This window comes from Cyprinus carpio, chromosome A4, assembly GCF_018340385.1.
Source record: "Cyprinus carpio isolate SPL01 chromosome A4, ASM1834038v1, whole genome shotgun sequence".
NCBI classification, from domain to species: Eukaryota; Metazoa; Chordata; class Actinopteri; order Cypriniformes; family Cyprinidae; genus Cyprinus; species Cyprinus carpio.
Genome location: NC_056575.1, coordinates 18904333 through 18919766, shown reverse-complemented (window position 1 = coordinate 18919766; position 15434 = coordinate 18904333). Strand labels below are relative to the sequence as shown.

General features: G+C 41.2%; 1 protein-coding gene across 2 annotated transcripts; it reads right to left on the bottom strand.

Annotated features, from left to right (window-relative positions):
• Positions 1-1600: 1600 nt before the first annotated feature.
• On the bottom strand, positions 1601-3180 carry LOC109059332 (meprin A subunit beta-like). Of its 2 annotated transcripts, none has more exons than XM_042743629.1 (3): positions 2837-3180; positions 2662-2759; positions 1601-1783 (listed from the first exon to the last, which is right to left on the bottom strand). In XM_042743629.1, the coding sequence occupies exons 1-3, from the start codon at positions 3018-3020 to the stop codon at positions 1742-1744; spliced, it is 324 nt and encodes a 107-aa protein (XP_042599563.1). In that variant the 5' UTR covers positions 3021-3180; the 3' UTR covers positions 1601-1741. The 2 variants fall into 2 exon arrangements, with proteins under 2 accessions (XP_042599563.1, XP_042599559.1); XM_042743625.1 differs by having other exon boundaries at positions 2659-2759; positions 2837-3104.
• Positions 3181-15434: the final 12254 nt, after the last annotated feature.

The following is a 15434-nucleotide window of genomic DNA, read 5'->3' as shown; positions in this document are numbered from 1 at the left end:
TGCCCATAGTTTTTCCCCCTAAAACCTAGTTTATAGAATATTATGATTTTTCTGCTAAATTACCACAGTAAACATTACAATAGTATAATGATGTCCTTGATACAGTATTTTTGAGTGGATGGTGAGCAATGGGGCTTGCTGCTGCCTTAACCTAAGACAAAACTACAACAGCAGATGAAACTGACCTGCACTTGAAGCCCTGAACAGTATTGCTTCTCTGCTCCACCTGTGCGCTTCCACAGTCCACTACATTCTCGCTCTCGCATTGATTACTCGTATCCAAGTCGTTTAGCGGAGGCGCTGAGAGCGCGAGGCGAAGCATTACCAGTCACGACTAACCGATTCATGATTTATTATAGAGATTCATTATCGAGTGGCGTATTCGGAAATAATCGCTTACATTCGGGAATTGCAAATATATACGATATATATATATATATATATATACTATATAATATATATATATATAGATATATATAGCTTTCTATATCCTATCACTCTTATATATATATATATCATATATATATATTTATATATATATACTATATATACTACTATATATAAACTGTATATTAAAAATTGGGGTGCAAGTCGGCTGGGAGGTTGTCGGGGTTTTTCCGATTTCTAGTGATGGCCTGTTTTCGACTGAATTTCAGAAGGTGCAGGATTCATATTGTCTAGCGGCATATCGAGTTTTTGATTCAAGTGTACTGACCCACTTTATGATTTATTCGTACAAAATGTGGCATATTCTGTCCGTGTTAGGCTACAGGAGTTAGCGTTTTTATGAGTTGATTCTACGAAGCAGACTGTGTTTTCCCCATCACGGATATTATAAGGGCCCTATGTCCTCGAACAGTCATGCAATTTGGGGAAAGAAATCAGTCAAATCTGTATGTGGATGTGTGTAAATATTCAAATGTAATTCCCTTCATAATCGTTAACATTTTCATAAGTAACTGTAATTATATTCAAAATTTTTTTCTTAGTACTGATGAACTGATTACAGTTACATTTATTTTGTAATTAAATTACTTAACACCATTACATGTAACTAGTTACTCCCCAACACTGCTAACCGCACATTAGATATGGAGATATGATAGATATGGATTTACTTGACCTATTTAGATTGAAAGTCTTCAAGGCAGCTCTACTGAAGTCCTTTAAGGTGACCCGGTCTCAGTCCGTGGTGTGCTGATCTTCTAACTCACATTAGCAAAGGCCAGGACGAGGAGTTTGACCAGAATAAGATTAACCTTCTGCTGGAGTGCATGCAGGATGACAAAGCAGGTCATGGACTATCAGAGAATGTGATGTTTCTCATATAGAGCAGTGCCGCCCACGTGGACAGCTGCATCTCTTGAAAATTCAGGAATGTAAATTACATTACAATTATTTATAATATAGCACTTTGTTACAGACTACAACATACCACTACTAAACTGTGGGAGCATTAATGGTTGAATACTTCTTTTGATGCTTTTACATTTATTCATTTTGCAGGCACTTTTATCCAAAGCAACTTACAAATGAGGAATACAAGAAGAAATTCACCTTAAGGAGGCAATGAACATGATAAATGCTTGTAATCTAGTAATAACGTTTCTTGAGAATAGTTTAATGCAAGTTATGATTCAGCAGCTGCAGCTCAGTAATTAAGACACAATCTGGACAATTCTGGAAAGATTTTCTCTCTCTCTCTCTCTTTCCATTGAGGCATCTTGATGTATCCTGCATCTCATGGGGATCTTTTAGTCCATGGACCCAGAACTCTGGGGTTCTGCAAGAGAAAATTCAGTTTAACGGGAGCAGTGCTGAGAAGGTTAATTTGGAAATGTAATAGGTTAGAGATTACAAGTTAACCTACTTAAAATGTAATAAATAGTGTATCTATTTCAATTGCTTTATTAAAGTAATGTTTCTGATTATGACTTGATTATTTCTGATAATACATTTCTAATGTTTTCAATGGTTAATCATTTTCAAACACTTAAAACAGGCAGGGTTAATCTTTCAGTAGTACTCAACACTGATTACTGTCAGACTTTCAAAATCCTTCGTCACTTGAATTAAGGTTATAATGATTTAATATTAAAGCACAGCTGACACAAAATCTGACTTTAGCACTTCTTTTTACTTTGAGATTTTTCTGAGGTTAAATACAGATTTAAAATTATAATAAGAAACCATTTAATAGCTATGATACTGTTTTTGAAATCAAATCTTTACATATCTATGGCAGGAAACACTGATATCTAATGATTCCTTGGAAAAGAAAAAAACAGTTAACAAATCTTAAAAAAATATAATGCATACATAACCCTAAATAGGAAATAAATAATTTGTCCTATTCTGTGTCCTAAACTCCTGAAACACTGGTGTCTCATATTTTAGAGAAGTCAATAATATGTATGTGTGTGAAAATATTCAGATAACCCCTTTGTTATTGTTAACATTTTCATAGGTAACTGTTATTTAATTACACATTTTGATTACAGTTACATTTATTTTGTAATTAAATTACGTAATTCTGTTACATGTAACTAGTTACTCTCCAGCACTAAATGGGAGTTATCCATTTACACTTAATAATGAATAATGGTAGCCCTACAATGATCAAGTATGGGAGGAGAAAACTGGTATTTGGATACATACTACCATCTGTCTCTCTGGCTCCTTCTCTGCATCACGGTCATCAATCTCTAATCCCAGGTCTCTGATTTTTGGTCTCTTGGTCTTCAAAAGTCCAGTCACATCTATTGATGAAGTTGAAATTTAAATCTCTTGTCATATTTCATAAGAATTTCACTGGTATTGAATAAGAACTGCACACCTTCAAGGGAGAGGAGGAAGATGACATCGTGTCCCTTAATGAAGCTTCGACTCTTCAGACGATCATGTGTGATGTAATTGCTGGTACCGTAACCCGGCCCCCGGTAGTATTTACTGCCATCTTTGTCAGTGACTAGACTGCCTACTTTTTGTGGGTTATCCCAGAAATACTTAACTTTACCCATGGCTGCACAAAGAGAGAAGATACTATTTATAAAACACTTGTGAACTGTGCTGGCAAAATCAGTCACAATGAGCAAGTTTTTAAAAATCAGTTATTTTTCACATTTCACATTCTTCTTTAAAAGGCCTTCAAAATTTCAGACTTGGAATCAGATGAAAAATGACCGAGCTACACCCTTTTGAAGTCAAAAAAGTCAGCAAACTCAATTCTGAGAAAAATCAAGTTAAAGTTTTCTGAAGGTTCCAAGACAAAATCACCTAGCAACATTTAATCTTTTCCTCCACTTCTTTTCTTAATAATAATTACTATATTAATATAGCTATTTCTATTGTATCTTGGTTATTATAAATAAGAACATAGTCTATACAAAAAAAAAAAAAAAAAAAAAAAATATTGCAGTAGAACAAATATATGAAAGAAACAAATAAACTCTATTAGGCTACCTTTTGTAATTTACATCTACAAATTTTGCTATAAGTTTGATTAAATCATATAATAATTGCTCTTAATAGTGTTCATCGTCTGTTTGATAATGTCTTTAATTGATCTTTCCGTACATTTCTGCCTTATGTACATAAACTGAAGTCACCACTGATAAGCTACTACTAAATGTTGTAGAAAACTGAATTTTTCTGTAAAGTTGCTTAGCAACCAATTTGTATGGGTTAAAAAGCACTATGCAAATAAACTTGAATTGAACTGAATAAATCTAAAACAAAAGCATTCACGTTAGAAAAACAAATAATAAAAACGTGTAAAAAATCCCCTTAGTGTGTTCATTACAAATCAATTAATTAGGCCTATTAAAAAAGTACAAAAGCAGTTCAATCAAGAGCAGCGAGTTATTCCCTCTTTTCTTTTATTGTTAGATTAACGGTTATAAGAAAGACGGCCTATATTAAGACCTACAGTAATGCATGGATCTAATGTAATTTTACACATCCGATGTTTTTACCAAGCAGTTCCCTTTCGAAAGCTTCAGTCAATGCTGCGCTGCTCAGCGCATTGGGAAACGTCTTGTTCGTGACCAGCTGTGAATAATGTGTGTAACACGTCAATAGAATTGACCCGGCAGTAATATAGCCTCGGTTGATGACGTCATCGGAGCGCGCCCGCAACATGGGGCTATAAATAGATAAGCCACAGGTGCATCAACAGGTCTTTTGTCTTCAGAAGATCATTCTGTGCATGTGTGCGTCAGGAAGATTCTTTTTGTATGCTACAGATCTTCGTAGGGCCAACGAAACGGTAAGTGTTGTGTTCCTCCATGCTCTCGTCCTATGTATGAGCTGGTTACTGTTTTGTTTGTTTGGGGCAAGAGCACGCTGTTCTGGCTTTAGAAACAGGCGAGTGCGAGCATTGTGAACTGCTCTCAGTGAAGATGCTTCGTGCTCGTCTGAACTATTTTCAGACTGCACCCACCTTTTCGTCAGAGGGCTCTCGTGCGGATCTGCGTGACAAGCGAGCGACGGGCCCGTCCCTTTCGCTTACGGTGTCACCAGACCTACGCCTCCTCTCTCATGATCTCGAAGCGCGCTCCGGTGCTTCTTCGGTTCACGAGGAGGGATGATCTCGAAGCGCGCTCCGCGGGCCATGAGCAGCCCGCCTCTGAGCGTTCCTCTCGCGAGAGGAAATCGGTCGAGGACCTGCTCAAGGTGGTTACTCGCGCGGTGGACAGGCTGCAGCTTGACTGACCATGCGAACAAGAGACCCCCAATCGTAGTAAGCTGGAGGATAGGTTTCTGTCGGGGGGTAGGAGAGAGAGAGACCGCCAACATCAATCTCTCCCCTTTTTGAGGACCTCCATGATGACTGTTTGAAGTCATGGAGCAAACTGTATACTTCCCGCAATCTTTGTGCCCGTCGACGTTGACGTTTTTCAACTATCGTGGATGCAAAGTCGCGGGGGTACTCGGAGATGCCTCGGGTTGAAGAATGCGCTTGCGAGCTATCGCTCGCCTGAATCTGCATCCTCGGTGAAGAAACCTACTCTCCCCACTAAACCTTGTAGAATAACATCATCGCTAGTGGGTAAAGCTTACCAAGCTGCAGGTCAGGCTGGTGCTGCGCTGCACACTATGGCAGTGTTACAGGCATACCAGGCTGACCTATTGAAGGACTTGAGTGTGGGCAGTACAATCGACGAGGAAGCGTTCGCTGAGCTTCGTCTGGCCACAGATTTGTCTCATCCGGGCAACCAAGCAGACGGCTCGTGCCATTGGCTGGTCTATGTCAGCTTTAGTCAGCACGGAGAGGCATCTGTGGCTTAATTTGCGACGGGCATTTAAAGAGAAGGAACGTTTGTTTCTTTTAGACTCTCCTATCTCTCCATCTGGCCTGTTTGGCGATTCGGTTAATACTGTCGTCGACAGGTTTAGGGGAAGTAAAGAAACATGAAGAAGCATTCGTTTCAGTTTCTTCCTCGCCGCACTCAAGGGGAGGGGCCATCAGCCACCCAGCCTCGCCCCGGTCCTTCAAAAACCAGGGAGGTTAAAAAGCAGAGCGTAGCGGACCGTGCTCCCCCTCGTAGGGATTGGGGACAGGTTCGCCGTGCTCAGCAACCTCTCAAGCCAGACCTCAGGACTTTCATTGATAAAAAGAAGAAGTCCTGATGCTTTGGCGCCCGTGCTGGTGGGGGTAGTCCCTCACGGGGTGGTGCGGCGCGCTCGAGAGCTTTTCGCCCCCCCCCGCCCCGTTACCCTCACAAAAAACCCCTCCATCCCCGCCGCTTCTTGTGTCTCGGGGGGTGGTTTCCAGCGAGATATTAGATGTTCCAGTGTTTCCTGCCATCATTCAGGACACGGAACATCTAACATCCCCTCAAAAGGAAGTATTAAAATTGGTACCACTCTCAGAGAGTCTGGCAGCGTGGAAACTTCTGCCGGGCATTTCTGCGTGGGTGTTGAGCACAGTACGGATAGCATAAAGGATCCAATTTATTCGTCATCCTCCACATTTCAACGGTGTGGTCTCCACTTCCGTGAAACCGGAGCTGATGCAGGTACTGTCTCAAGTGCTACAAACTCTTCTGGGTAAAGAGGCCATAGAACATGTTCCTCTTCCAAGGAGAGAGTCTGGCTATGAACAGCATATACTTCCTGGTTCCCAAAAAGGGTGGGGGAAGTGCGTCCAATCTTGGATCTTCGAGGCTTAAACCGTACAATCAGAGCACTCAAGTTCAAGATGTTAACCGTCAAGACGTTCGTGTTTCGCAGATTCGGCATCGCGATTGGTTTCATCCCGATCGAATCTGAAGGACGCATATTTTCATATAGAAATTTTGCCACAAACACAGGAAATTCTGAGGTTCGCTTTCGGGGGCAAAGCATAGCAGTTTCGGGTTCTTTCCTTTCGGCCTAGCCTTTATCCACCCCGCACGTACACAAAATGCATGGATGCAGCGCTGGCTCCATTACGACTCCAGGGCATTCGCATTTTGAATTATATCGACGATTGGCTGATACTAGCACAATCGCAAGAGATGGTGCTACAACACAGGGACATCGTGTTAGCTCATCTAGTTTCTCTGGGGTTGAGACTCAACACCGAGAAGAGTATTCTCTGTCCGGCCCAGAGAACGACTTATCTCGGGGATCGTTTGGGATTCGATCACGATGCGGTCACAACTGTCTCCCGCTCGGATCGAGACCATTCGGCAGACGTTTCAGTTGTGGCTAAAAGCCAGAGGATTTCATCCAAGAGCCAATCCTCAAAGGCAAATAAAAGTGACGCGCCGCGGGCTTCGTACACTATCTCTGTGGCTCAGACCCCGGTTCCTTGCCTTGGGTCCCACTCTAGGGGCACCGTGTCGTCGCAGACTGCTAACGACAGATGCCCCCCTGATGGGCTGGGGAGCAGCTTTGGATGGCCACCCAGCTCAAGGGGAATGGGGGGGTCATCAGCTCAATTGGCACATCAATTGCCTCGAGCTGATGGCCGTATTTCTGGCTCTGAAATATTTCCTCCATCATTTGAGAGGCTGGCATGTCCTGGTACGGGTGGACTACACAGCAACAGTCTCTTATATAAATCACCGGGGGGGGTCTGCGCTCCACGCAATCTGAACAAGATAGTGAGGCAGATTTTTCTTTTGGGCCCATGACAAGCTCCTGTCACTCAGGGCAGTTTTCATTCCGGGGCATTTGAATGTGGGAGCGGATTTACTGTCCAGACACAGACACTACCGACGGGGGGAAATGAAACAGATTTGGGGGGTTTGTAGAAAATTTTATGGAGGTGGACCTCTTCACCTCCCATCAGACAGTGCAATGTCCCCTCTACTTCTCTCTGAGTCACCCAGCCCCCTGGGTCTGGATGCGAAAAGCGCACATGGCCCAAAATGTGCCTGTATGCGTTTCCTACAGTTTCTCTGCTCCCGGGAGTCCTAGCCAGAGTTCGCCACAAGGGTCTTGCCTCCTTGCTGATAGCGCCACGTTGGCCGAACAGAGTATGGTTTCTCAGAGATAATATCTCTCCTCGACGGCTCGCCATGGGCGATTTCCGAGAGGAGGGACCTTCTGTCTCAGGCAGGGGGCACGATATTCCATCCCATTCCTGACCTGTGGAATCTCTGTTTTGGCCCTGAAGGGTACCAACTGAGGAACACAGGGCTTTTTCGCCAGGTGTTATTGATACTATTCTTAGTGCTAGGGCTTCCTCCACCAGACGGAGTTATGCCAGTAAATGGGGTGTCTTTGACAGGTGGTGTGTGGTACACAATGTAGATCCAGTCAACTGCTATATTGCTTCAGTTCTGGACTTTATGCAAGAGAAATTGTCAACAGGCACATGCCCTGCTACTCTTAAGGTTTATGTGGCCGCTCTTTCGGCTTGCCACGCCTTGATTGACGGGATGCCACTCGGAGACACCCTCTGCTCTCTCGCTTTCTTCATGGGGCCAGATGACTGAGGCCTACAGTAAAAACCAAGATGCCTTCTTAAGACTTAGCTATAGTTCTCGAGGGTCTGGTTGAAACCCCCTTTGAACCTTTAGAATCAGCATCTGATAGACTTCTGACTCTAAAAATGTTTTTTCTCATGGCAATAACTTCGTTGAAGAGAACTGGGGATATGCAGGCTCTGTCTCACCATCATGGTTAGACTTTGCCCCAGGGAGCGTGAAAGTGATTTTGCATCCTCATCCTGATTACCTGCCTAAGGTTCCGTTTTCGGCTGTACATCGGTTCATTCAAAGAGGCCTTCTGCACCTCCGCCGTTCACAAACGCGGAGCAGGAGAAATCTTATAGACTGTGTCCAGTCCATGCTCTTCAGACTTACGTCCACCGCACTAGCCAGTGGCGTAAGTCGGACCAACTGTTCGTCTGTTTATGGTGGTGGTAACAGAGGAGGCAGCTGCCACCAGGGCAGACCATGTCTCACTGGGACAGGAGGGAGGCTATTGCTTTGGCTTATGAGGCGCGCAGTCAAGTTTCGCCTATAGGTCTTAGAGCTCACTCCACAAGGGGGGTCCCCTCCTCTAGTGCTTTAGCAAGGGGTGCCCCCTTACAACAGGTTTGTGATGCGGCAGGTTGGTCCTCTCCGCACACATTCCTAAGATTTTTATAGTTTGTATGTCCATGCTACTCTGGGCTTTCATGTCCTTGAGTCAACATCACAAGCTAATGTCTGAGGCCTTCTTGTGGTTTGGTAGCACACCTGCACAACCTTAGGGGTCCAGACATTTTCAAGCACGGTGGCGTGGGTATTCTCGTTCCCAATGCGCTGAGCAGCGCAGCATCGACTGAAGCTTTCGAAAGGGAACGTTCCCGGTTACTTAACTGTAACCTTGATCCCTTAGAAAGCGGAATGAGATGCTGCGCTGCGTTGCCGTACTGGAATATGTCCCAGGACTGCTCTTCAGACAGGACAAATGTCCTGTTGATGCACCTGTGGGCTTATCTATTGATAGCCCCGTGTTGCGGGTGCGCTCCGATGACGTCATCAACCCGAGGCTATATTACCGGCCGTGGTCAATTCTATCGACGTGTTACAACACATTATTCACATCTGTTCATGAACAAGACGTTTCCCCATGCGCTGAGCAGTGCAGCATCTCGTTCGCCGCTTTCTTCAGGGAACAAGGGTTACAGTTAAGTAACCGGGGGAACGTTCCATAAACGTTTTAAGGAAACTTAAGACATAACAGATTATGTTTGCGTGAACACTTAAAATACCTGTAATCAAAGCCACTAGAAGGCAAGCCTGATAAACTATTAGCCGAAAGCGTAACGGCTAAAGCTAACGCTTCTGGTCAGCAGTACTTGGGAAAGGGAGACCAGAGGCAGTTTTGTTTGATCTGGATGTCAATGGAGAGGAGTGGCTTCACATACACAGAATAAACAGCTTTTTAGAGGAAATGGCTTATTTTTTAGTGATTAGACAGGCTTTCTGATAATTTTCAATATGTTATACACTAAACAATACTTTTGGATTTAACATTTTTAGAGTTTACCTCTAAGGGAAAAAACTGCCATTTTTTATGAGAAAAGTCACTGAATTTTAATTTTGCAACAGCTGTAGGATTCAGCTTACGGCTGTTTCCTATTTCATTCCTATAAGTATCCATAAATGGCGACTGCTGTGTTGTACACTAACTGAAATTAAAATGACGTCAAGGCTCGTAATGTATTGGTTATTAAGGGACACCGTGACCCAAGATAGCGTCTACGCTTATCTACCATAGTTAGTAATACAGACCCTCTCACATCCTATAGTAAGACAATCGCGCTGTAAGTCTGTGTATAATAATCCGGGAGAGCACGCTGCCGGAAAGGACCATTTATTGCGGGGTGCTGAGGATGGACAGTCATTGCGCGGGTGAAGTCGAGTGTAGAAAGGTCCTCTCAGAAAACAAATTTAAAAATACAAGTGCTTAATGAATCTAACTTTTGTGAAAAACCCCAAAATCTGACTAAAAAATCGTCTTCTGTTTTTTTTGTTTTTTTTTATTTGCTGTAGCTCAAAAGTAGGCCTGTGTGCATTCCTGACTCATTTTGGGCGCCAGCACAGGGTACATTTTATGGACTTTTAATCTATAAGGAATCTGTGACCCAATTATTCTGTTACTTAGCCACATTCACATTAAAGGGTTAGGTCCCCCCAAAAATGAAAAATTAGCACTAAATTTACTCGCACCATCAAAGAATCCTAGTTGTATATGACTTTCTTCTTTCCGACGAATCCATCCGGAGTTATATTAAAAAATTGTCTTTGAGCTTGGCGACCTGTACAAAGGCCCTAACTGTGGCGAATCTAATGAATTTTTGTATAAATTGTAATAATATCCATATTCAAATGTAATAATCATTTTAAGTAGCATTGATGCACCTTCTGCATTCGTCACTTCGGCGCGGTTCATGCGCAAAGCCGACCTCATAACGTCATCCGCCGGGAGCTGCTTCCATGTACAACAGTTGAGCGCCGTTATTTAATCTTGATTATTATGTATTGTAAATAAGGGTTATTTTTCCTTACAAAAACCATCGATTTGCTACAGGAGGTTCACCCCCCAGAGCTGTGTGAGAACACTTTTTATTAAGGGATGGCACTTTTATTTTTTTATTATAAATTTACTAGATTTTTAATATACTGCCCGACTGGAGTCGTCTGAAAACCAAGAATAATAAAGTCATAGACACCTACGGTTACTTGAGGGTATGTCATTTATGGTCTACATTTTCATTTTTGGCAGTGGTGACACCAACCCTTTAATGGCTCATAAAAATGACATATCATAGACTTTGTGTCGTTGCTAGTTCAGTTGAGGTTCTTTGTTTTGGATCATGTAGTGAGCATAATAATGGTGTTCCTCGCGATGTTGAAATGTCTGGATTCTGGTCCATCAGCTCCAAGATGCATGACGCACAAGGACATGGGCCATTGAAGATTCGTTGTACTTGGGTCCAGAGGTCAAGTGGAAGTAGACTGTGTTTCATTTGGACTATTCTGCAAGCCATTAATGTAAAAAACCAATCTGAAATAGAGTAACCATTTGGGGATGGAAGCGGGGCTGTAGGTTTGGACCCGCAGGGGTTGTAGGAGAAGCCTGGTAAATCACGAAGGTGCCAAGTGTATTGAGACACTTGGGCTCTGAGACCGTTCATGGTCATCCAGAGACCAGACCACCCTTTGTGGTTTTCTTCCTTTCAAGCCTTCAAAACACCACTCTGAATATTTATCAGAGACATCAGCGTAACAGATATAGTTCCCAGGAGCCTACGAAGTCCACATAGGTTGGACAAAGTATAAGTTCACATAGGCTAAATGATTTATATGTTGGTGTTTTAAACATAAAGAATTCTTACATCTGATCTTCCAAATGAGTCTCAGGGCTCTGTTGGGGTTTTTAACTGTGTATTCACGCAACCCAGAGGTGTGAGCTGGTAATCAACGCCCACGCTGTCTTAGTGATAGAACTGCAGGCACTGGGAGGTCTTTTGGGGTGAAAGAGGGCGACTTTCAAGGTAAAGCATTGTCCCCTGGGTTCTGTGGCTGTGCCAAAATGCATGAAGAAACCCAAACACCTGTGGAAGTATAAAAATTAAGCCAGCCTTCCACTTTCTTAACTTATAATGGAGTTGAAAAAATTATTTGAGTGTCATTGGCAACTCCTACAAGAAATGTCTAGAGGAAGGTCAAAGGAATATTTCATATGGTATCAGTAAAATGTGTTATCTGAAGACCAAAGTGCCACCATCATAAAAGAGGGTATAGTGTAGGATTATGGCTATGAATTATTCAAACTGATTTACAAAGTGGTGATAATAAAAAAATAAACCAAAATTAAACAACTAGTATTCATGTGATACCATCCCATTTAAGACAGTCTTTGCATAACTTGGTATGATGTGATAAGCTGAAATTAATCATATATAAATGTATGTTTAAAAAACACTTGTGTTAAATGTCTTGGGCAAAACAAATACAAATAATGGTAAATTCGGTGATTTGACGAAGGAGTTCAATATAGCGCTGAGAGAAGTGACTGTAAGTTGACATTATTTATAGTTCTCTCTATATATTTTGATTACTCTGTTAAGTCATGGCAATGCATAGCAGATTTTTTTTCTTTTACAGTTGGTGTAAACTTGGCAAAAATAATTTTGCCATGTGTAAAAAGTTCAAATTTTACCAAACATCCTGCTTGATGTGACTCACAGGGAAGGAGTCGGATTTTTGATGGCATCCCAACCAAAAGATATTTTTGTTTATATGGTTTTAGTTGTTGGACAAAGGGGTTTCACGATGGGCAGGGCTACTAAGCATGATGGTGATAAGGAAAAAAACATTTGCCGAAATTCTCACGAAGTTTTAATGCTTGTGATCCTGTGGTTAAAAAATGTATGGTTTCATAGTAAATGCATGCAACACTAGTTGGGTTGTGTGGGTTTGAATCTGCTTCTTGTCGAAAGGGGTGTTCATACCTACATCAACCAGGTTGGTGTAGTCTGTCAGTGGACCACCATGTATCTCTTTCAGTATACACCGAGCCATTTGGCATTGTCCACCATCACCAGGATCATTACCACAGATATTTGGATTTCCAACTGCAAGAGTCCAGAAAATTGAGGCTGTAGCTTGAAGAATTATAAAAAATTGTAGGGACAAGATGAGTAGAGGAAGAAAAAGTATTAGTGGAGCAAGTAGTTTTTATCTTATCAGTCAAACTAAGTATATATTATAAAAAAATAAAAAATGGAGGATTATCCACAGAAAGTGCTTAATCATAAAATTACTACAGTTGATGCCGGGTCGCTTGAGCAGGTCACGTCCACTAAACTCCATGCGTGACCAATCCATCCAAGAATTCTGGAATTTGGTAAAATGGTGGTTACTGCCTTTGTGAAGCTTCTTACTCGTAGGCTGACGAACCATAACATAGGGCACACGAGAGAGCTGACTCCCTTTCATTATGTAAATTAAAGTTTGCTCCTGACTAAGAAGAAACAAACGCAAAACAGTTAATAAAACAAATTAGTTTGCATTAATATGTATTATGTATAGATTTTAGGCGTTTGGCAAGCACAGAATGATGTATTATGCATGCATGTATTTAAGAATAAAAAAGAAATCACTAGTACCATCTTCAATCTGGTCCAACATGATGGTGACATGTCGTCTCTGTAGATATGGATTGCGGAGTGCCAGAACCCAGCGCATGCAGAAAGCGTGCTCTACTGTCCCTAAACTGGTCACAGTTTGCACCAATTGACAATGTTTTGTTCCCCATCTGTCGATTGCCCACATATGAGTAACATGCGAGTGAACAGAAAAACATCAACTGTTCATCAACCTGGAATTTAAAATTTTGTGCAAAGATACCACAGTTACAGTTACAGCCAGTGGAATAAACGTCCAATGCGTTCATATGCATGAAAGGTATAATATGCTTATTTGCCTGTATTTTATTTAATAAATTTAAGCGATTGAAAGATCCACTGAAGTGCCTTGAAGTTTAAAATTTTAAATACAGTACACATCCCCAGACATTAAGTCCACTGATTTGCTTTAGTGACGTTTCAAATTGAAAGTAATGGAAATTATTAGCGTTAGACTGTGGCTGTCATAAGCTGTTAAAGTGTCTTTACTGAGCTCAACAGCATCGACACAAGCTGTTGATATAAACAAAACGTACTAGCTATTCAAAAGGAGGAAGGGCTTCCGCTATTCTTCCTGTCCTTTACGGTTTCACTAAAATTACTGTCAACTCATAGAATAATATGTATGCTGTTTGGAATTGTTCCCATACCCAAAATAGGAAATAGTAAGAAATACTATGTGAACAGGCCGTGGCAAAGTGGTGGGTTAAGCAGTTTTTTCAAAGTTTGTCACAGTTCTTCCCAAAAGTTAGCTTGAGTGAGTAATCCCATGTTTACATCAAGATGTTCTTCACAAAAACTGATAAACCTGCCAACCAAACGAGAGCCCAAAGATGGGGATTTTAGGTGAAAAAATCCAAACAAAGCGTGCCATGATGAAGCCTGAATGAAGAAGATGTCAGGTCAACATGGAAGAGGTGATGAGTGCAAAAAAAAAAAAAAAAACATGGAAGTTACCAAATGCTCATCTTCACAAGAATCCTGTCTTTAAGGATAGGGGAGAGAACAGGAAAGAGGAATGAGATTTTTTCTTTTTTTATGAAGCATTGCGCTATTGAGCCTTTCATTTTTTTTTTTTTTGGTTTTTTTTATTTAATTAAAAAAAAAATTTATTTTTATTTTTGAAGCTTTTGGTTTTGGAGTAGATTTACAACTTGCACGTAAAGTTATAATGGTATCAATCAGCTCTATAGTGTAGGTCATGGAACCTGCAAAAATTTTCCCCAAACTAAAAGGGGAATTCAGAGGTTGTGGTAGCTCTACAAGACTGTTTATAATGGTTGCGAGCTATTCTCTATATTGATTATAATATAATGATGATATAGGAAACAATAAATCTCAAACAATAATATGGCATATTAGTTTGCTTAGATAATGTAAATCAATATTAAATCAATGGCTGCAGAGGGATCTTACCCTCTTGGAAGAGTCCCCTATCTTTGAGGGTTGTCACTTGTCCCCCCTAAAATAGGAGTAAAAAACCAGTCGGTGATTGTAAATAACAAAAGTGTTTATACTTTAAATATTGTGTAAGAAGTTAAAACAACAACAAACAGGCAAAAATGCTTTTAAGTATAGAAACATTTTGCGTCTCCCCCTCCATGCCTCACAGTGCTTTGGTCAACTCCAAATGCCTGCTTTCCTCTTTACATCACACTGTACACACACATACAAAGGCAGCGACGAGAGCAAAGTAATAGTTGTGGAACTCCAAGGATATCAGGCTTTTTATTCACTTAAAATCGAATGAAGTGAATTATTTTCTCTTTAATACAGTTGATGCCATGTATTTTTTCGATGAGTCACGCTATGTTAGCAATAAAAACGTTACCTGCGACAGAAATGTTGCCAGTTTTTATTTATTTATTTATTATTTTTTTAATGTTTTACAAACAAAAAACCTCCAATTGCTTCCCAAAATACGCCCAAACTAATTTGCGCGTTTTCGAGGGGGGACCCTAGTTAAAAATCATTTCAGGGAGCTAAAAACCTGTTAATTGGGGGCACTTAAACCCAGGACATGAAAAACAACCCACGGAAGGAAAAGTGATAAAGTTGACCAATTCCAAGGGAAAACTCCGCCCCCAGACCCCATAGGCCAACAACTCGTGATGGATACACGAATACAGCACTTCTTGCGGAGCACATCAACAGTTTGTGTTGTCTAATTTGGGCACAGTCTCCACTGCTGCATAATAATAGTAAGGTTCCTCTGTGTATACTTATTCCTAAAAGTACAATTTTTAGTGTATTCATTTGTGTTCCCTTCAAAAATACACTCTAGAAAATTTTGTTTATTGTAACTGGCCAAGTGTAA